The 19,182-nt window shown below is 52.5% G+C and overlaps 6 protein-coding genes across 6 annotated transcripts; 1 reads left to right on the forward strand and 5 right to left on the reverse strand.

Annotated features, from left to right (window-relative positions):
* Nucleotides 1-2,321: 2,321 nt before the first annotated feature.
* On the reverse strand, nt 2,322-4,055 carry CGCS363_v004140 (uncharacterized protein; the record flags this gene model as incomplete). Its single annotated transcript, XM_036635989.1, has 3 exons — nt 2,322-3,192; nt 3,245-3,322; nt 3,376-4,055. The coding sequence occupies 3 exons, from the start codon at nt 4,053-4,055 to the stop codon at nt 2,322-2,324; spliced, it is 1,629 nt and encodes a 542-aa protein (XP_036497315.1).
* A 1,823-nt stretch (nt 4,056-5,878) lies between these two features.
* On the forward strand, nt 5,879-10,112 carry choB (Cholesterol oxidase; the record flags this gene model as incomplete). Its single annotated transcript, XM_036635990.1, has 8 exons — nt 5,879-6,464; nt 6,515-7,070; nt 7,122-7,456; nt 7,510-7,696; nt 7,753-7,988; nt 8,042-8,320; nt 8,371-9,598; nt 9,662-10,112. 8 exons carry the CDS (start codon nt 5,879-5,881, stop codon nt 10,110-10,112), a joined length of 3,858 nt encoding a protein of 1,285 aa, XP_036497314.1.
* A 227-nt stretch (nt 10,113-10,339) lies between these two features.
* On the reverse strand, nt 10,340-11,029 carry CGCS363_v004142 (uncharacterized protein; the record flags this gene model as incomplete). Its single annotated transcript, XM_036635991.1, has 1 exon — nt 10,340-11,029. The coding sequence occupies one exon, from the start codon at nt 11,027-11,029 to the stop codon at nt 10,340-10,342; it is 690 nt and encodes a 229-aa protein (XP_036498020.1).
* A 47-nt stretch (nt 11,030-11,076) lies between these two features.
* CGCS363_v004143 (uncharacterized protein) lies at nt 11,077-12,330 on the reverse strand (the record flags this gene model as incomplete). The annotated part of the gene is made up of 1 exon (XM_036635992.1): nt 11,077-12,330. The coding sequence occupies one exon, from the start codon at nt 12,328-12,330 to the stop codon at nt 11,077-11,079; it is 1,254 nt and encodes a 417-aa protein (XP_036497313.1).
* Nucleotides 12,331-12,554: 224 nt separating this feature from the next.
* On the reverse strand, nt 12,555-14,321 carry CGCS363_v004144 (uncharacterized protein; the record flags this gene model as incomplete). The annotated part of the gene is made up of 1 exon (XM_036635993.1): nt 12,555-14,321. One exon carries the CDS (start codon nt 14,319-14,321, stop codon nt 12,555-12,557), a length of 1,767 nt encoding a protein of 588 aa, XP_036497312.1.
* Nucleotides 14,322-15,773: 1,452 nt separating this feature from the next.
* aurS-1 (Aurofusarin biosynthesis cluster protein S) lies at nt 15,774-17,137 on the reverse strand (the record flags this gene model as incomplete). Its single annotated transcript, XM_036635994.1, has 2 exons — nt 15,774-16,421; nt 16,487-17,137. The coding sequence occupies 2 exons, from the start codon at nt 17,135-17,137 to the stop codon at nt 15,774-15,776; spliced, it is 1,299 nt and encodes a 432-aa protein (XP_036497311.1).
* Nucleotides 17,138-19,182: the final 2,045 nt, after the last annotated feature.

Below are 19,182 nucleotides of genomic sequence, written 5' to 3' on the forward strand. Positions count from 1 at the left end.
GCTGGCTATGGAGACTCAGTGGGAAGGGTGGCGGTTGACTGGTCAGGAGCTAGACGCCAAGAATGACACCCTAGTGCCTAATATCAGCTGTGCCGATTGTCCGACAATTTCCGCCATCCGCTCAGGGGCAACCTGTGTGGGCTTTTGAAAGACTCCGGGGAAAGCGCACAAGCACCGCAAGCCATTCCGAGCGGAAAGCTCAGTCGTTGTTCATCCCCACGAATTAAGGTATCGAAGGTTATGGTTATGGGTATGTTGCGAAGACGAAGTCCGAGGCAGGTAAACTTTCCCGTGGGCGATGGCCAGATCGGCCTCGGGGGTCATTTGATTAGGTGGTTCACCTGCTGGCCGTGCCACCCCGGTTTCAGGGCATCGGTCTCCAGTCAGAAGAGGGCTTCCGCTGTGCCTCTCAGTCTCCGCTTGCCGCTGAAGGTTCTGTTGACAGTATTGGCAGGCAAGATACCACAGCCTGATTCTTAGATGCTGCGGCCGGGCGCAGCGACCCAGCCAACAAGAACAAATCTGGAAAGGAGTTGCAGAAATTCCACCTTCAAAAATGAAATTCCTTGTTTTTGTGCGGCACAGCGGCGTCTGTGGACAGTTTCGCTATTCTGAGACGGCTACGCCCAGGGGAACCCATATCAGGGTGCGATTGTTTTGCGCGCTTTATCCGCGCGCTTTTATCTCGTTGGCAGTGAAAGCTGGCTATTTTGCTTTCAACGAGCTTAGAAGCGCGCTTCTCCTATTCAAGGTGGGCAATCCCACCGAGCCGTGGACCTTTAGAAATAGAACAATCGCGACGTTGCCTAACTTAGAAGATTTGTCGACTTCCCGGCGATGGCCTTATCGGCAACAACATGGTATCCATCTCCCATTAGAGCGAAGGATTCACTGGGCCACAAATCTAGACGAACAAGCTTTTACCAGATGACCAATCGCAGCAGCGAACTCTCCAGCATGATCCGCCAGCATGTACCTCCAACAACCAAGTACCTAAGCATGAAATCCAATGTCATAGCTCTCAGGATACTGCCGAGGATGAACGAGGGATTTTCCGGAATCTTGCCGAAAGACATCTGGAAAATGTGGAACTGAAACGATACTCCTTGGGTGGAATTGGATCGACGTGTCCGGAATTGAGTATATGCTATCACCATTTTCGGAGAGAGGACCGGAAATCTCGGCCGGTTGCCGATGAAGAGACCCACACTAGCGGACCGCTTGGGAACTCTCCACCTCCAAGCTCAAACCGGTGCCGGAGTCACGAGCTCAGATGGTTGATGTCGAAATACAACTATCGTAACTGTGAGTTCTTCGTGATAAATGATGATCTGTGGAATACATAAGTAAACAGGTAATGCGACCAGGTTCCTAAAAAGAACTTGATTCTGCCGTTGCTCAATTGCCGAACCCAACATCATGGACCCTGTTTGTGTTTCATCATTCAGGTCTGCTTGTGAGAAGGGCCGTTGCGGAGAGCCAAAGACGGCATCTTGTAGACGCTGATAATTGAAACTCACTCGTGTCACATGAGCACTGCAGCTGTGCGATGCTTAATTTTGGGGTACAAGATGTCCATTGTCTTGAGGCATGTCCCGCGGCAGGTCCGTAAGCCTACTTTCAGGGGTTTCTACTCTTAGGGTGGAGATCTGATTTTGAGGACTCTACGACGCACTGCTTCGGTCGTTGAGATTATTTTGACAGCCAGTTCTAATGTCGGCGGACACGAGTCAGAACCTTCGATGCAAAGCTCAATCCAATCGTGATAAGGATGGCTGCAGGACGCACTGCTCTGACTCAGACGTCGCAGCTAAACGGCGCCATATCTAACGCCACTGCAGTCATCACTTCGTGGTAGATAGGTGGGAATCTAGAAGAGCATGTCAGAATGAGAGGAAGAAGAAGAGAATACCATTATTTGAGATATTCGTTTCAGAAAAGAATGAAACGGTACCACACTTCAGCTTTCGGGTCTCCTTGCAGCGAAGAAGCAGGCATTTAGCGACACCACGTGATGGATATAATGGCTGCCATCCTTGAATTTCAAATGTTCGGATTAAACGTCATCCCATCCTATTACTTGTGTTTCTCTGTCAAAGGCTGTTGACGCAAGCAGCATTCAGGGCATGGAGGCTTTTATATCAGGGGAAGGACTCGTGGTGGAGTGTTAGAGCAAATAAAGGACTAAGCACCGAAGCTCACAATGACTCTACTAAAAAGGCACGTCGCAAACGCGACAATGATGGCTTTTGTATTGCAGGTATCCAATGACTTTGGGCAATGAAGTGGCGAAAGCACTTATACAATTAACCACGACCAGTTCAATACTCTCCTGCATACTCTTCTTCTTTGGGACTATTGCCATTGACGTACTTCCAAAGACGACTCAGCTGATACACCTTCTTGATAGTGACATCTCCATTGATACCATGGTGTTCACCATTGTGCTCATGGCCGTAGAATCCATTTTGCAGGTTTCTTAGCCTGTTGATCTGCTTAGGATCGTTGTACACATTGACCTCGGCATCCATGAACGTGTTTGGAAGAGGGGAGCCGTCGCCATTCTGCTGGACCTTCGTGAGACCCTTGTCGAGTGGGAACATATTATCAAGGTAGTGCTGGTTCAACTGGTGACCAGAACCGATGCGCTCGAACAGGGCTCCACTGTACGAGTTCCACGCCTTCTCGAGTTTGTTGTTCTCCTTGATCTGCCTCTTGCTGAGGTGCTTCTTGGGTTCGGTGCGGCCGGACAGGACAGCCGCGTTTAGGTTGTAGATGACGGAGCGGTCTTGCTGGTCGGCGGTCTTCTTCTTGAAGTGCATAACGCCCCATCGCGACACAAAGTCAAATGAGTTGGCATAGTGCTCGATGTGTCTGATGGCGCGGTTGCGACCGTCGTGCTCGCCGTGGTCGGTCTTGAAGACACGCGGGTTGTTGAAGTGGTTTGCAGCATTACCGAAGGTATAGATCTCCAGCTTTTGAAGGATGTCTCGGGGATGTTGGTTGATGAGCCAGTCCAAGATGATACTGCCTTCGAGCCCGCCCTGGGAGTGGAGAATCAGCACCACCTTCTCCTTTTCGGGATGCATAAGAGCTTCCGAGATCAAGGCGAAGCAGGCTCTAGTGTCGGAGGTGCCGAAGTATAAGCAACGCTCGAGAAGGCATTGAATGACATCGAAGATAATGCCAGCACTGTAGCCAATGTCAGAGTGAGTGGGAATGTGGGGTATACATTCCATCCTACGTTTTGTTGTGGACACCGATGACTCTGCGGTGGAAGGTCAAGGAGATCCGGTCGATGTTGCTTCGCAGCCAGTGTTGTCTGTGCAATCATTAGCTTCAAGCATCTTCGAAGCAGAACACAGGAACACTAACCCGACTGCGACTCCGTTAAGGAAGATCCATTGCTCTTTGTTATGCTCCTCGTCCCAAAGACTGGCTTCCGGAAAGTCGGTGGATTGAATGTAACCATCAGGCATGTAGCCATTCAGCGCGTAGCACACAAAGTAGTTCAAGGTGACGAAGCCAATAATGTACGCGACGACAAGATTGAAAGAGAAGAAGGATAAGAAAGGGAGGGAGAGAAGAAAGGTGGACTGGGCGATGATGAGGATTAGGTGGAAGGTCATGTCATAGATGTTGGCGAAGGACGGGTAGAGCTCATCGAGGGGGCCAGAATGGAAGTATCGTTGCGCGAAAGCCTCGAATTGGCGCCTAAGACGATTGATGCTGAAGCCCTGATCATCGGTACGCTCAATGTCGAATGACCGCGTAGGCGGCTTCTCGAACAGAGGGAGGACGATGCCAAGTAGGTAAGGGATATTTCTCACGAACAAGATCGCATCGTCGCGAATGAGCTTCCATGGTGCCCCTGTGTAGTAGTCAGGCTTCCGGAGTTCGAGCTTGGCGATCCTGTCCTTGATGGGGCGATGGGGGCCCTCTTTGCGGAGGAGCGATCGGAGGTCGGCGGTGGTGACCGGCCGAATGGACTCGGCGACAACCTTCTGGTTGCTCAGGTCCTTCGGGAGGGAATGATAAACATTGACTTTGGCCATTCTCGAAGAAGGTCTGTCTGGGTCGGCTCAGCTGACAGGAAAAGAACTTCAAAGCCAAGTCTTATGATAAGAATTGTGAGGCAACTTATTTTCTTATATCATTTTCTCATGAATGTCTTCTCATCATTGGCTTTGCTGCTGGCTGGAATCTTGCCGTAATGTGGTAAGCATGCAGAAGGGAGTAGACGCGGTCTTGGAATGCAGATCAAGACCTTGTTGTCTCTCACTCACATGCTGTGGTGGCTGTTTTCACGTGCTGAAGCTCTTGAAAGCCCCTCGATGTGGGCTATTCCTCGATGAAACTTTCACGCTGGCCCCCAATCTGACAGTGGCGTCAGAGATAGGGTTTCTGCGGTGTTGTAATTTTCTGCCCACCACGGCTCGTGTGAATAGTCGGGGTGCTCCTTTCTGCATCTCCAAAGTATCTTACCTCAGCAAGGGCGGGATGGCTGAGAAGTGGCATTCCAGGGTTTGCATCAAGACACCGCCCCAGACTAGTGAAAATGAGCTGAAAACTAGTTCAGGCCTCCAATCACATAAGCTGTCAAATATTGCGTGTGGTGTCTCGGAATGTCGCGGCACCAGAGGCGATTCAATCAAGGGATGTTTTCCACATTCTACAGACCACTGAACGTTCAGCTCAAAATTTCTCAACTGCCAGGCCTTCAAAAATGCTGTCCCTCGATCCGCTTGCGGCCCGTCAACTAGTGTTCCCGCACGGAAACCTGTCGTCTTGCAGCCGCAGATATGAAGTGCGCCCTGGTCGCTAATCAGGGAGCCCCCGCGGCGGTGAGACAACATTGGAGGGCCGATGCCTTATCAGTCAGTAAGGATTGCGTGTGCTGCTTTTGACCCATTTCAGCGAGAGGGAATGTTTTCCCTCCGAACCGGGAAAAGCTATAACGAGTCAACGGCTGAAGCCCTCGGGAAACGCGAGGCATCCGACTGGCCATTCGGGGAAGAAAATGTAGACACCAAGTATTCTCTGGTCGCCTACGGAACGCGGCACTGAGAGAGTGGAGATTATTCAAACACCCCAAAGTACTCAGAACACAGGCAGCATGCCGGTAGTATCATAGGCCTAGGGCCCTTTCCCCGCGCCGCATGATGTTTAAAGTTGGGACATGTTCAAAACATCGTCAGTCTAGAAGTGCTTCCGGCACGAAAAACTTCACTTTGCGGCTTTCTGGACATCCTGTCTCGGTTCTTCGAGAATTTGTTCTTCTTCTCGACTGCTACACAGCAAGAACCCGCTGTGTCTGAAGGGTTTGAATCACATGCCAAATGTAAGATCGGTTTCACCGAGAACGTCGAGGAAACATGACCGTAAGCCACAAACAAATGTTTGAACGAATGGGAAGAGCCAATTCGAAAGCTGACAGAAACGGGGCGTAGTGTAGGCTATTCTCATAGCACACGAGTTACCGTGCCTCAACACCACTATCAGTGTGCTGACTGTACGTGGGATGGCTGTGAGAACCCCTCGTGCTGACGCCGAGCACAGCCTGCCGCATTCGGGAAATCCGCGAACCGGTGACTTCTCGAAGATTAAGAGTCACTTTCCAAAAGGCATGTGAATGAAACGTGGGAATGGAGTTCCCTTGGCGACGGTTTATAATATCATCTCTCAACATAATTCCCGTGTGATTGGCTATCTTGACGAGAGTCCGGGGCCGAGAGACACCCGCAGCACTCCCGTTATAGGAGGTGGATATCATCCGTGGTTCCCGTCTGCTTTGGGGCTACTCGTTCTCATCTCAACGGACGCTTGCCAGTTCTTTAGCGGTAAGTAAGTCTTAGTCTCTCGCGTGGCACCAGACACCATGGACGACAACTCGGAGGTCAACGGCTCCAACGGCTACACCAACGGCCACTATGAGCCGCAGCATAACGGAACACCGCAGCTGCGGGATGATCTCAGAGATCCGCAGTACGGCTACAACGATGGCAGTGACAACTTCGACCCTGTCACCGGCACGTACCCTCGCATCTCGCGCCCCGTTGAGCTGATTCGGCCCTCATACGATGTTGTTGTCATCGGCTCCGGCTATGGTGGGGCCGTTGCCGCCAGTCGAATGGCTCGAGCTGGACAGACCGTCTGTCTACTAGAGCGCGGGAAAGAGAAGTGGCCCGGAGAGTTTCCCTCTGGAATTGCGGGTGCTGCCCAAGAGCTGCATATGACCAATGCAGCAACGGACGGCGTACTCGGCAGACTTGGGAAGTTTGCCGAAGGAGGTGACCCTACTGGTCTCTACCACCTCATTGTCGGTGATGGCCAGAACGCCTTCGTCGGAAACGGTCTGGGAGGTACTAGTCTCCTGAATGCCAATGTCTTCTTGGAGGCGGACCCTGGTACAATGAGCCTACCGATTTGGCCCGAGGAACTCCGAGGCGATAACCTCAAGCCATGTAAGTTTTGGACGATGTGGATTGCTTCAAAAGAGACTAAAGTGTACCAGACTACGAGAAGGCTCGCAAAGTCTTGGAGCCGGCACAATACCCAGAGGACTACCCCAAGCTTCCCAAGTTGGAGACGCTTGAGAAGCAGGCGAAGCTCATGGGATGGGGCGATAAGTTCTACCGCGTGCCTCAAACGACCAAGTTCGTCGACGGAGACAATAGCACTGGTGTCTCGATGAAGGCATCTTCACTCACTGGCCAAGACACCACGGGTCTCAATGACGGAAGCAAGTCAACCACTCTGGTCAACTATCTCAGCGATGCCTGGAATTGGGGTGCCGAGATGTTCTGCCAGTGTGAGGTCCGTTACGTCACTGAAGCCCCTGACAGAGACGGCTACATTGTTTACTTTGCCTGGCATGGAGGCAAGCGAGCAAACTTCCAGGACATCTTTTACGAAGACCTCATGTGGGTTCATGCAAAGGAACTGGTCTGCTTTGGCGCCGGTAGTATTGGTACCACAGAGATTCTGCTTCGCAGCCAGAAGTTTGGCCTTCAAATGAGCAAGGATGTCGGCCAGGGTATGAGTGGCAACGGTGACATCTTGGCTTTCGGGTAAGAATAAGAAAGGGCCGCCTGAACACAGCAGCTACTGACCAATCTCAGTTACAACACCAATGAGTACGTCAACTCTATGGGGCGACCAGACCCACCACCGAACCGTGCTGTCGGGCCATGCATCACGGGTGTCATCGACTGCCGTGACCAAGAGAACCCCCTCGACGGCTTTGTGATCGAAGAGGGTGCCATTCCCGCCGCCTTGGCACCGTTCTACCAGACTATGCTCCAGTACCTCCCTGGTCGTGTCTTCCCGCACAATCTTTCCTTTGGTCAGAAGGCCGACCACTTGGCTGCTGCTGTGGGTGCTCGCGTCTTTGGACCTTACAACCCACTGGGGAGCACTGAGAGAACCCAGTGCTACTTGATCATGTCGCACGACAGTAAGTGAAACCCTTCCACCTCATCATTAAGACGCGACTGACTTTCTCCTCAGGCAGCCAAGCAACAATGAACTTGGTCGATGACAGGCCGCTGATCAACTTCTCTGGCGTCGGCACTTCCAAGAGAGCTACTAAGCTTGCGGGTTACCTCCAGAAGATCACCAACCTGATTGGGGGCACTTACGTTGACAGCCCATTCTATGCCGCCTTCGGAGAGAAGGAGATCACAGTCCACGCAATGTAAGGAATTGAGTATCCCTTGTCTTTCTGAATAGCTGCTTACATGATTATTGTAGTGGCGGCGCACGCATCAGTAACGACGGTACTGGTGCTGGCGGTGGTGTCAACGACAAAGGCCAGTTGTTCAAGGGTGATGGGGAAGAGGTCCACCCTGGCCTCATCGTTTGCGACGGCACTATTGTCCCTGCTGCTCTCGGAGTTAACCCCTTCGCGACCATCACCGCCCTCGCCGAGAGATCGATGGAGAAGATTGCCGAAGACAGACACTTGACTATCAGGGAGGATCGCAATGGTAAGTTTTGGGCGAGTTTGTGATGATATTTCCGATATGCTAACACGTACAAGGGTCTCTCAATCTCTTCGGAAAGCCCGCACATATTCCGGAGAGCCTACAGCGTGAAGATGCTCTCCAAGTGATGAGAGTTCAAGACATCATCCAGACTGCCAGAGATGACAACACTGCCGGTATTGCCTTCACTGAGATGATGGACGGCTGGATTCATATCCGTGACAAGAACGAGACGATCAACAACTTGTCTTTCGAACACGCGACGGCCACTGCTCGCGGTCGTGGCGAGTTTGCGCGATTCTTCCTGAGCGCTCGCTCATGGAACACCCACAACCGTAAGTCAACCTGCGCCAGAGACTCGAACACAGAAGCTGACCTGGCATAGTTGTCCATGACAAGGAGCACCCGGCCACTCTCACCGGAACCTTTACCTGCCCCAAGCTCGGCGGAACCTGCATGGTACAGGGCGGTAAATTCCAACTCTTCAATGACGACCCTCGCGCACCTGACACCACGAACCTCACGTACAACTTTACCATATCGTGCCCCAACGGCCAGAAGCTCCACTTCAACGGATACAAGGTCGTCAATCCGGATGTCACCCTCAACCCTCTCAACCTCTGGAAGGCTACTACTACCCTGTACTGCACCATCACGGAGCTTGGGACTGGTGGTATGGGAGACGAAAACAATGTTCTCGGCAAGGGTATCATCCACATTCGTCCCACCTCTTTCCTCCAGGAATGCACCACCATGGAGACTACCGGCTCGACTCTCTACTCCCGCGTTGCTTCGACTGCCAACTTCCTCGGTTACTTCACCGCCAAGGCAGCCAGTGCTTTCCTTACACCGTTCATTCCTATGCAGTGGCCCAGTCTGCCATTCAACAACTACCAGAACCCCTCAAGATACACGGAGGAGATAACACTCCATGCAAGCGATCGTGTCAAGACCAAGCTCTTCTACTGGAGCCCTCAATTTTATGAGCCCTACGAGAAGCGCAACTGGGACGAGTCGGACGCGCCTATTGTGTTCCTTATCCCCGGTGCTGCTGTTGACCAGCAGATCTTCGCCTTGCCCACAATCGAGAAGAATGCTGTCAACTACTACCGTGCGAAGGGGTTCCGAGTGTACTCGATGGTTCACCGTGTGGGCAAGACCATCGTTGCCCAGCAAAACTGGACCACATATGATGCTCGACTGGATCTCAAGGCCGCTCTCGAGGAAATTCGCCGAAGACATCACATCGAGGATAGCGGAAGTGGACCATCCGTCACAACATACGTCGTTGCTCACTGCGCTGGTTCTGTTGCTCTCGCCTCAGGTCTGCTTGACGGCACGATTCCGCGCCAGTGGCTCAGTGGCGTGACTGCCTCCCAAGTCTTCATGAACCCAATGTTTGCCAAGGTCAATCAGATCAAGGCCAGCCTTCCGATCTCCATGGCGTCTATCTACAGTCTCTTCCAGGGCAACTGGTACGATTGCTCGAGCTCCTCCCAGGATGGCATCATTCAGCAGGTCATCAACCAGGCGCTCCGCTTCTACCCCGTCGGTCGTCGTGACGAGATTTGCAACTCTGTCGTTTGTCATCGTAGCTCTCTTGTATTTGGACGGTAAGAGCCCCAATTCATGATCACGCATTCCAACTTTTTCACCTGCTAACTTCGATATGCTAGCCTTTGGTCACACCAGCACCTGAATGACGCCACCCATGCCCAGTTGGAGAACTTCCTCGGAGGTACCTCGATGAAGAGCCTTCGCCACCTTATGGACAGCGGTCTCGCAGAGAATGTTCTTGACTCTCGGAATGTCGAACTTACCACACAGGGGAATATTGCTCGTCTCAAGGGTCTTCCCATCTTCCTCTTCTCCGGATCTGAGAACGCAGTCTACGACCCGCAGAACACCGACAAGTCCTTCACCACCCTCAGCGAGGTCAACGGCGGCATGTGCTACGAGAGGCAAGTCTTCGAAGGTCGCGGCCATCTTGATGCTTGGATGAGTCCTACTGCCCATGAAGAGGTTTACCCTCGTGTGCTTACCCACATCGAAAATGTGCGAGGAGGCAAATATGAGAAGGTGAAGTCTTACATCAAGTCTGTTACCAAGGGGAACGCTCGATGCTAAGCCTCACGCGCATTATATGAATCAACATTTCCTTTGTCCAAAGATCCGAAAAGTCTTTCTGCGTTTAGATATTCCCGAGTCACCGCCAGTCTGTAATGGTAGATGCGTTTGGCACCACTTTCTTAATAATACATCTCAACTTCACTTTTTTCGCTTTACTTTCTTGATCTAGGCAATGCTTTACGTGATGAAGCATCAACTGAATCCTTCGGAACCCTGCTTCGCCTCTAGAGGCCGTGCGGGTCTGGTAGCACGGGTCCTCGATCGACGTCATCCTCTTGATTAACCTCCTGCCTTGTTTCCAAATGCAAAGTCTGCTCGGTTTGACGAGGTACCTCAGATTCCTGCACCGTCTCTCCTCGATTGTCTTCATCACCCTGTTGGTCTTCTTGTGGAGGTAAGAACCAGTGACCACCGGTATATGCTGTGTCCTCAACGCTCTCAACAGACTCAACGCCCATTCTTTTACCATTACTGCCCGTGAGGCCTCCATAGAAGTACCTCCGCCCAAGCTCCTTGACTTTCTTCTCCCTCTCTTCAGAGTCCAGCTTTGAAAGTCCCTCGAAATCCTCTAGCATCCGACTCTCTGCGACGTAGTACAAGGCTCCGGCGATACTGCGCGGATCGACTGGCAGCTCGGGCCATTTGATGAATAGGCTTGCCACCATGGAGGCCAACATGAGCGCAAGAATCGTAAGGCTGATGGTCGCGCAGACATTGTGGGATTTCAGAGTCTGCGTCAGGTTGTATGGCACGTTTGCGAAGAGAATCGGCAGGAATTCGGCAAGGATGGACATGAAAGCTGCCAGCATAAGAATGATGTTGCCCTCCAATATCGCCGCGTAGAGTCCGTAGAAGCCGTTCGTTGGACGAGTCAAGAGGATGGATTTCTCCGGGGGCTGGGAGCGACGACCCATGTTGTGGTAGGGGCTGATTATTGCGATGCCTTCAAGATCCACGTCAGCTAAGCGAAATTGAGGTTGGGTTCGGTGCACTTAGTGATGAAAATAGACTCCCAGCAGAAGATAATGGTAACACCCAACGCCGCGAAAAAGAACCGAACGCCAAACGTCTGACTATCCATGAAGTCTTTAAAAGAAGTTCGAACGCCCAGTGTGAGATGATAGTACAATATGATGATAAACAAGGCAGTGAGGAAGAAGATGAACCCGAGTCGCCACCACCACGTAAGTGCAATGAAAGGCACCGGTTTACGGCTTTTCTTTGCAATGTCCCTTTGGTACGTGCCAGTGAGTTCGTCGTCTGCTGGAATTGCGCCGGAAGCTGTTGCGCCTTGGAGACTCTGGGCTGAGTCGTCACAGTAGATAATGCCGTACTCGTCGCGGCCGAGGTTGTTTTCGAAGTAGCCAAAACCATATCGCTTGTCTGTCATCGCTTTTGCGCTGGCTTTGAAGTCGATTTGATGCGATCGAATGTCCGAGTTGCGCGCAAGGGAGGAGATTCCGGCTATGCTCCAGGGGTTGGCATGGAGGCCTGTTTCCCAAGTCCGAAGGAAAAAGAGCAAGACGAGAAGCAAGAATACGATGAAGGCAATCAGGGCGACCAGCGCGTAGCTTGATACTGGAGAGACACCCAATTGGATGCCACAGCCCTCGATTGCTGTGATCTTGCAAGTGCCATGAAGTTTCATCCCGATAGCTTCCGTCGCTAAAGGTGCAAGTAGAGATGAACACAATATGATTAATGTTGTGATGAAAGGGACCGGATGACCCTGCAATAAACTCTCGAAGGGGGTCAAGAAGCCTTTCCAGCCATCAAACTGCAAGGTCATGCTGCTTTTCCCCAACGAGCCTCCTTCCCGTGCGAGAGCGTGGAAAGGCTGGTACAGCTTGGCGTTGAGGTCGATGATCCGGAGAGGAACCGCAATCATGACTGCAAGGATGATTGGGAGGAACTTCCCGACGAAGTAGTCGCCATTAGTAAAACCGAACTTTTCGATATCGGTTATGACCCGATCGGGGCTGTCTGTTGCTGTTGGTTTGGTCGTGAAGGTGATGAGCGTGGTGGAGGGCTTGATGGTTGATAAGCGAGTTGTAGGACTTGGCGTGGAGGTAATGGTCCTCAATGTGCCCGAGATAGAGGTGGTGAACGTAGTAGGTGTGGGAGTGGATATGATAGTACTCAAGGTGCCTCCTATGGTCGTGATGACCGTGAAAGACAGAGGCATTGTGCCGGTCGGGGTAGTGATGATGGTCATGGTCGTCAGAGTCCCTCCCGACACCGATGTAAACGTCCGTGGTCCCGGCGTCCTTATTATGGTAGTCTCCTTACCGTCTATCGTTGTCTTGGTAGTCTCTAGAGGATCTATCGTCGTGAATACACCGGTAATGCCGCCAATCTCCGACACCAGGGTCAATGAAATGGGACTGAAGCCTGCTGTTGGCACAGAATTGATCCACAGAACGGTCGGTGTGCCATCGATTATGGTCTGTACAGCCAGTAGTACTGGTTCCTGAGTGACAGGAACGTTGACGACGGTCGCCTTTCCGTTAATCGTGGTGGCCATCTCTTTGAATGCGCCGGCCCCTGCTGGATTGAGTGTGGAAGGGTGCCCTTGTCCACAAATGTTTCGACCTTTCCGTCGTAAACGCTGGTAATGACCTGAAAGACTGGAGGCTGGGTCTGCGGCTCGTTGCCTCGGTTCCCACCAGGGACGGTGATGAACTTGGTAATCTCGGTGGTTCCCACTGACACATAGACCTGAGGAGGGCTTGTACTTGTGACGACGGATGCGACCGTTGACGGCACGGCACTGACGATGACGGAAGTAACATCGCTTGTGCGTGGTGGCACGGTAAAAGCGGACGTCGAGGTGTACGTGATTTCTGTGGGCTCAAAGGAGGTCTCCACGACTTCCGATACGGTCGGCTCGTGGTTAATGGTTTGGATACTAGTTATCGTTGGTTTGACTGGTATTATTGTCACGTGGGGGAAGCTCGCCACGCCCGATCTCGTGATGGTACGCGGTACGCTGGTTGTGCGGACGTCTGTGTACGTCGTTACGCCTTGGGTTCCGGGTATCGTTGTCTTTCCGGTTGACGTGAAGGTTGAAGGCACATGGATGGTGACCTCGTTGGTGTATGTGGTAGTGGAACCAGGTTTGGTGATGGTTGTTGTGAATTCGCTGGTGATAACAGGCAATTTGAACCGACCGCGGCTGGTACTTGACGTGAACGACGTGATCTCGGATCCAGAAGTCGTATCGGTGATGGCCGGACCCTCTTTCCCTCGACGGCCTGTGCTTGATGAAGTTGCGTCAGCACTGCGTTCTGACTTTGTCGACGACGCAGACTTTGACTCGTTGTCTGAACTGCTTGTTGTTCCTGTCTTGGCGGTTGTAGAGCTGGATTCTGGACCTGTTGATACAATGCTGTCTTTCGAATTGATAGAGGATGTAGTTTGTGTCTCAGAAGCAGTGCTTGTGGTCTCCACCATAGTCTTCGATGAGAATGATGTCGAGTCCGTTGGCTCCGGAGCCGCAGTGGTAATAGGGTTCTTCGAAGACGCCCGAACAGTCTCGTCAGACGGATTTGACTCCGGAATCACAGTGATGGTCGGTTGGTCAGGTGCTACCACGGCGTGATCTGAAGTGGGCACGACTTCCTGCTTTTCTGAAGATGGCACTTCTGGAGATGACACCTCTAAGATAGAGCGACTAGGCAATGTGGATGACTCCGAGGCCCGTAATGGCTGTTCTGATGTTGCCTGAGTTTGAGATCCAGAACTTGTTGGTAGGTCGGGGCCGGTACTGATAGGGAGGTTCGCTACAGTCGAAGTACTCGGCACAGCAGTTGCCGTGGAGGAGGACGTTGCCGGTGTCGAGTTGGTTTCGGCCGGGGACGTTGACGGCGGTGGATCGGTCGATGTTGACTGCCCATCTGAAGTTCCATTTTGCCGGTACATTAAGATATGCCTGGGTTCAATGGTCGCCGTGCTGTCAGAATTAGGCATCGTCGTCCTGGCGACAATGACCAAAGCCATGAGGATCCCGAGCAGAAGAATAACGACAGTAATGAACGGCCATCGCAACGGCTTCGGCTTGTAGTTTGGTCTTTTAGGCAACTGGATGGTCCGCTTCTTCTCCTCCTCGACAAAATGCTGCTCGTCGTCGACATCTTCCGTGGCTTGAAGGTTGTACCGCGCCTGTGAGTCGAAGGTCGACTGATCAGCGGGCGGAGGCTGATGCATTTTGACTCAACGGCCGTTACCGACGGTGTGGACCCGTTGCTTCGTCTTCCAGTACTGATTTACTCTGAATAAAAGATCTCGGAAAACAGCAGAGCTCACCAGAGCCGTTTCCCGACGCCGCAGTCGCAGGGAGAATTGCATCTTTTGAGCCACTCGGCGCTTCAATAATGCTCCTCCCATCGGGCATTGTCTCCCGTCCTAGTGTATTCCATGACCCAGAGCCTGCTGCTATTTTCTTCCGAGCCTGCTGCATCTGCCCCAAGACAAGAAGCCGAGCACCGCCCAGGACTCGCATCTTTCCCGAACCCTGGTTCGTCGTTTCCTCGCCGTGCCGGCGCGGTCCAGCCTTCGGTGGCTTCTAGGGAGGCCGCTTGACCGCATCTGGGGCCACGTCTCTTCCCACTCACATGTTGTCCTGCATTCGCGCGGATATAAAAAGGTTGGGAGCCAATCGAAGCAGGTGTAAACTGGAAGAGGCGTTCCGTCCCCCCCTCAGCTGAAGCCTGCGCCCATGCGCCACCTCGGCGACACCAGTCGCGATGCGGATTCAGGGACGGCAGAGCTGGATTTTGGCGTGAAAGGCTACGGTAGCCGGCTCTGAACTAGGTTGATGCGGGTCCAAGGGGCTGGCACCGCTTTGAGGCGTAAATGGCTGGATGGGCAGTGATGGTATCTTGTGACAGGAGACTGCCGATAACTGTTGGCCGATGCAGGTGAGAAGGAGTCCCAAAGTGGCATCTCTTTCGTTCGTGAGACCTTTGAATGGCGTGTTGAAGATGCAGCCTGTATTGGCAAAGCTCTCCGCGACGCAAGCTTCCCTGGCCTTACAAGCCTGATCGCTGTAAGCGTACCCGAGGATCCAATAAAGTAGCTGGAATGCTCTGTTGTGTCGGGGAGGTAGGGCTGAAGTCGGGGATTGCTTTGGACGGTTAGCGAAATGAGTTGAGAGCAGCGCTACCACGAGTCCGGGAGCCCCTTGTGTCTCGCGTGGCCGGTGCAGCAGCTCCGGCAGCTTGGGAAGACGATAATGGCCGTCACTGGTTGTGTCTGAAGTCGGAATACAGGGATTTTACAGTCCACTGAATGGGTCACTCGTGGCGCGCTGTCTTGCTTCGGACTTGGATTGCTGCACAGAGTAAAAGCATTGACAAACAGGTTGATGTACCCGAGCCCTATGCACTGATTGATGCAAGAACCTGCTTGGGGCGTGACTTGGTTCGCTAGCTGCAGGCCTCCGATTAGAGCTCTTCTACACATGCATAGCGACGTTGGTGATTGCAAGACGAATTCCGAGTCAGAATGCTTTTGTATTGGCGTTCATGATAGACTTTTACCGTTCTTGCTATGGGTGATGTGATCCATTTTCACAGCGCTTCCCTTGCGCTGTTGTTGATTTCCTTGGTGCTATGCACGGGGCAGAGCTACAGCATTCCCCGTCTTCATGTGCTTCACTTAGAGCTCAGCAGACCATCCAAAATCGTCCTGCTTATCGTCCTCGTCAACATACTCCGCCAATCTCTCCTTCAAATCTTGGACGCTAATCTCGCCGTTCTCGCTGTCCTTCTTGTGCTTGTGAGGGGGGATGGGGACGCGAGCAGGGACGTGGATGACACCGTTCTTGGCAATGCCGTCAGCAACAACAATGGGGATGTAGCCATTGAGCTTGACGCGTCTGAAGCCGCGCCACACAGCAACATCAACAGCAATGTTCTTGCCGCCCAGCAGAGTCGGGAGGTCCACGTGGTAGTGCTCCATGACATTGGCTTCCTTGTTACCGGGGCGGTAAAGGGCGTCGCTGTACAGGGTGGTGTTCGCGACAATCTGGTACTTCAGCAGAGCCTTGAGGAACTTCAGGCCGGTCGGGCTGTTGAACAGGAAGGCATTGGCCTTGGGTCCGAGACGGGCAAAGGCATTGTTGGAGGGGGCGAAGACGGTGGTGCCAGTAGACTTGACGCCGTGGATGTACTTGACGAAGTCCGTCTTCTCGTAGGCTAGGAGCAAGGTCGAGAACTGGCTGGGCAGGAGGGTGAGCTCCCGGCCGACCAGAGGAGGAGGAAGGAGGACGCTGTCGATGCCGTGGATGATTCCGTTGTTCGCACGCTGTGGAAAAAGTAGTCAGCACGTGAAACTATGGTAGCAATTGAGAGTGTGGATTAATTACTTACGATGTTGACTGCAACAACCTTGCTGTAGAAGTTGACGCGGACACCACCGAGACCAACGCTGGTGCGAAGACGCTGAGGCTTGTCACCGAGCCAGGGTTCATTCAGTAGCGTGGGGAGCGTGTGGGTGCGCAAGACCCTCTTCGCGTCGTACACGCCAACACCGACATGGTACAGCAGAATAGACTTGATGGCCTCCTTGCTGAGCTTCAAGCCCTTGGGGAGCTTCGCAAAAGCCCGATCGGTCGGTGCGAAGACGGTGTGGTTGGCCTTGGTGCTCTTCAACACCTCGACGATGTCGTCGTAATCGCTAACGAGCTTAGCGAGAGTGGTGGTGTACTTGCTGCCGGCAACGAGGTCAAAGATGGACTTGTCGGAAGTATCGCCCTCATCATTGAAGATTTCCTCCTCGAAAATGTGCTCAAACTTGTTCTCGACAGTGTCCTCAATAGTGTGCAGGGCACCCTCAATCTGGGAGGACAACGAGTCGAAGCCCTCTTCGACAGTGTTCACGATGGAATCCTTTGACGGGATGCGGTCCCACCAGGAGGGGCGCTCGTCATTCTGGATCGACGCTTGCTCGAAAATCTGAGGGTCGGGAAGGATAAATGCGTTGGCAACGGCCACGCAGGATAGGGCAGCGATAGCCTTCATATTGAATTATTTTTGTCAATTCCCTGATAACAATACTATCTTGATTTTGATGGAAAAGGTTGATAAGAGGGAATGCAGGATGTCAACCAAGCCTAGGGGTGGGTGAGGTAGCAGGAAGGTAGATAAGGGAGTAGTTTGTTCGCCGACATCAAAGAAACACCACGCCATAGCACGCCAGACCACCGCAGGCAGAAGAATCGACTACGCCAACACCTAGAGGTCTAATCGTCAGCTGACGTCAAGGCGATCGGACAGCGAAGGCGACGTGAAACTCTCCCCGCCCATTGTTCTCCAATGGGACCTTTGGCCCCGGACGAGCCGGAGGGAACACCAGACGGCTGCGCGGAGCCCTACATGCTTGATGCAACCCAGAAATAGCCAAGGTTTCCACCGGCTATGAGAAGGGATGGTCTTTCGTGGAGAGAAACGGTGGAATCCCGTTCGTTGTTTCGCATCAATCGCATTACGATGAGGTGATTCCGGTGCGGCAGCTCGCGAGAGCTATTACGCGGAGCTCTGGCCAGCACATCCATCCAGCTATCCCGCGTAAAAGGGAGCTACAGCCATTCCTTCGTGTGCGTCATTCATCTTAGCTGTGAAACCGCATTCGTCCACAACCATCGGGGTCTCGGGCTTTTCGGGTCTCCATCCGTCGGAGCGTCTTCTCCCCGCCCACCGATCGAGCACGGCCCCACAGCCGCCTTTGCCGCCATGTGAAGGACCACTCGCTCGGCTTCGATGCCGGCCGGGCTGCCCACGACGTGAATCCCACCGGATTCCGAGCTGGTTCGGGGTTGGTGTTGAGGGTGTTTCGTCGCCCAGATTTACAGTTCTTCTTCCTACCGTCCTTGCAGCATGCAGCTCATGATTCGCCCGAGGTCTAAGAAACACATGTGCCCATTGAGTTCGCAATTGCAGTACCCCACAAACAAGAAACCGTTGTTCGGTTTGATCCAGACATCACCAACTCTAAGAGCAAGTTGACATGCTGTATTTGGTTTGTCATGTAACTTAATTCGGCGCCGAGTGTTCATCGAATCTTCGGATGAGGCTGCTGAATAATACATATTTCAATAATCTTTAAACTTCAGCAACTCGCAAGTCAAACTCGGACGGGCAAGCCTTCACGTCCGGTACGGCACTTACCGACGAAGTATAATCGCAAAGCCGTCAATGTCTCCCAAGACCCTTCAGACTAGGAGCACCAGAACACGAGCCACTTTATTGTTGCAAATTCCAACCATGTCCAAGCATTCCAGTGGCTGCACTGGTCGCCTTTCTCAAGCGAGTTGATCGAGGATTGAAGAATTATGTTCAGCTTCAAGATTTCTATAATGATTCTGGGTTATTAAAGACACCACACGGCGTGAACTCCATGTGCAAAGGTTTTGAAACGTCTTGGGATGTATGTTTGAAGGGCCACAATGCTTTTTTTGCTGTTCACCTTCCTCGCATCTGTAATTGCGACTTATCTCATATGAAAGCTTTCACTCCCAATCCTGCTTGTCTTATCGTGACATGCCCGAAGGCTTGGGCCCCTAGTGCTTGCTCCAAGGAGTCGGCAAAATCCTCGGCCATGAGGAGCTCATCTCGTCACTTGATCGATCAAATTCATCAGCTCTTCCACCACATCAACTAGTCAGCAGGCCTTATCTCTATCTTCCCGTCTATACGTGCTCAACACATACTGATCCTTCAAAATCATGTGTGTTGGTTGCGCTCATCGTTGAGGTGAAGCCAAGCAGTTTGTGCGGCGTGCCTTGGATTCTTCAGCTTTCCAGTCAGGCTGAAAGAAACCCCGGCAAAATTCGGTATGTTTGTTGGTAGGTGGGTGTCGTTCTCGCTGTCACATTTGCCTAGCTGAAATCCGTTGGTTCCAATACCAATCTCACAGCAAGTTTGCTCTTTCAGCCGAAGGCCTAGACCACATGGTCCGGGTAACCAGGGGCTCTCCCAAGCCTTACTTTGAGGCACAGTTGGGAAAGCGAGTATCCTGTTGGTCTAGGACCTCCATCAGCTGAATAGTTCGTGGGGGCAGCCCTGTC

Source organism: Colletotrichum siamense (genome assembly GCF_013390195.1).
Source record: "Colletotrichum siamense strain Cg363 chromosome Unknown KSG_Cg363_contig03, whole genome shotgun sequence".
NCBI lineage: Eukaryota > Fungi > Ascomycota > Sordariomycetes > Glomerellales > Glomerellaceae > Colletotrichum > Colletotrichum siamense.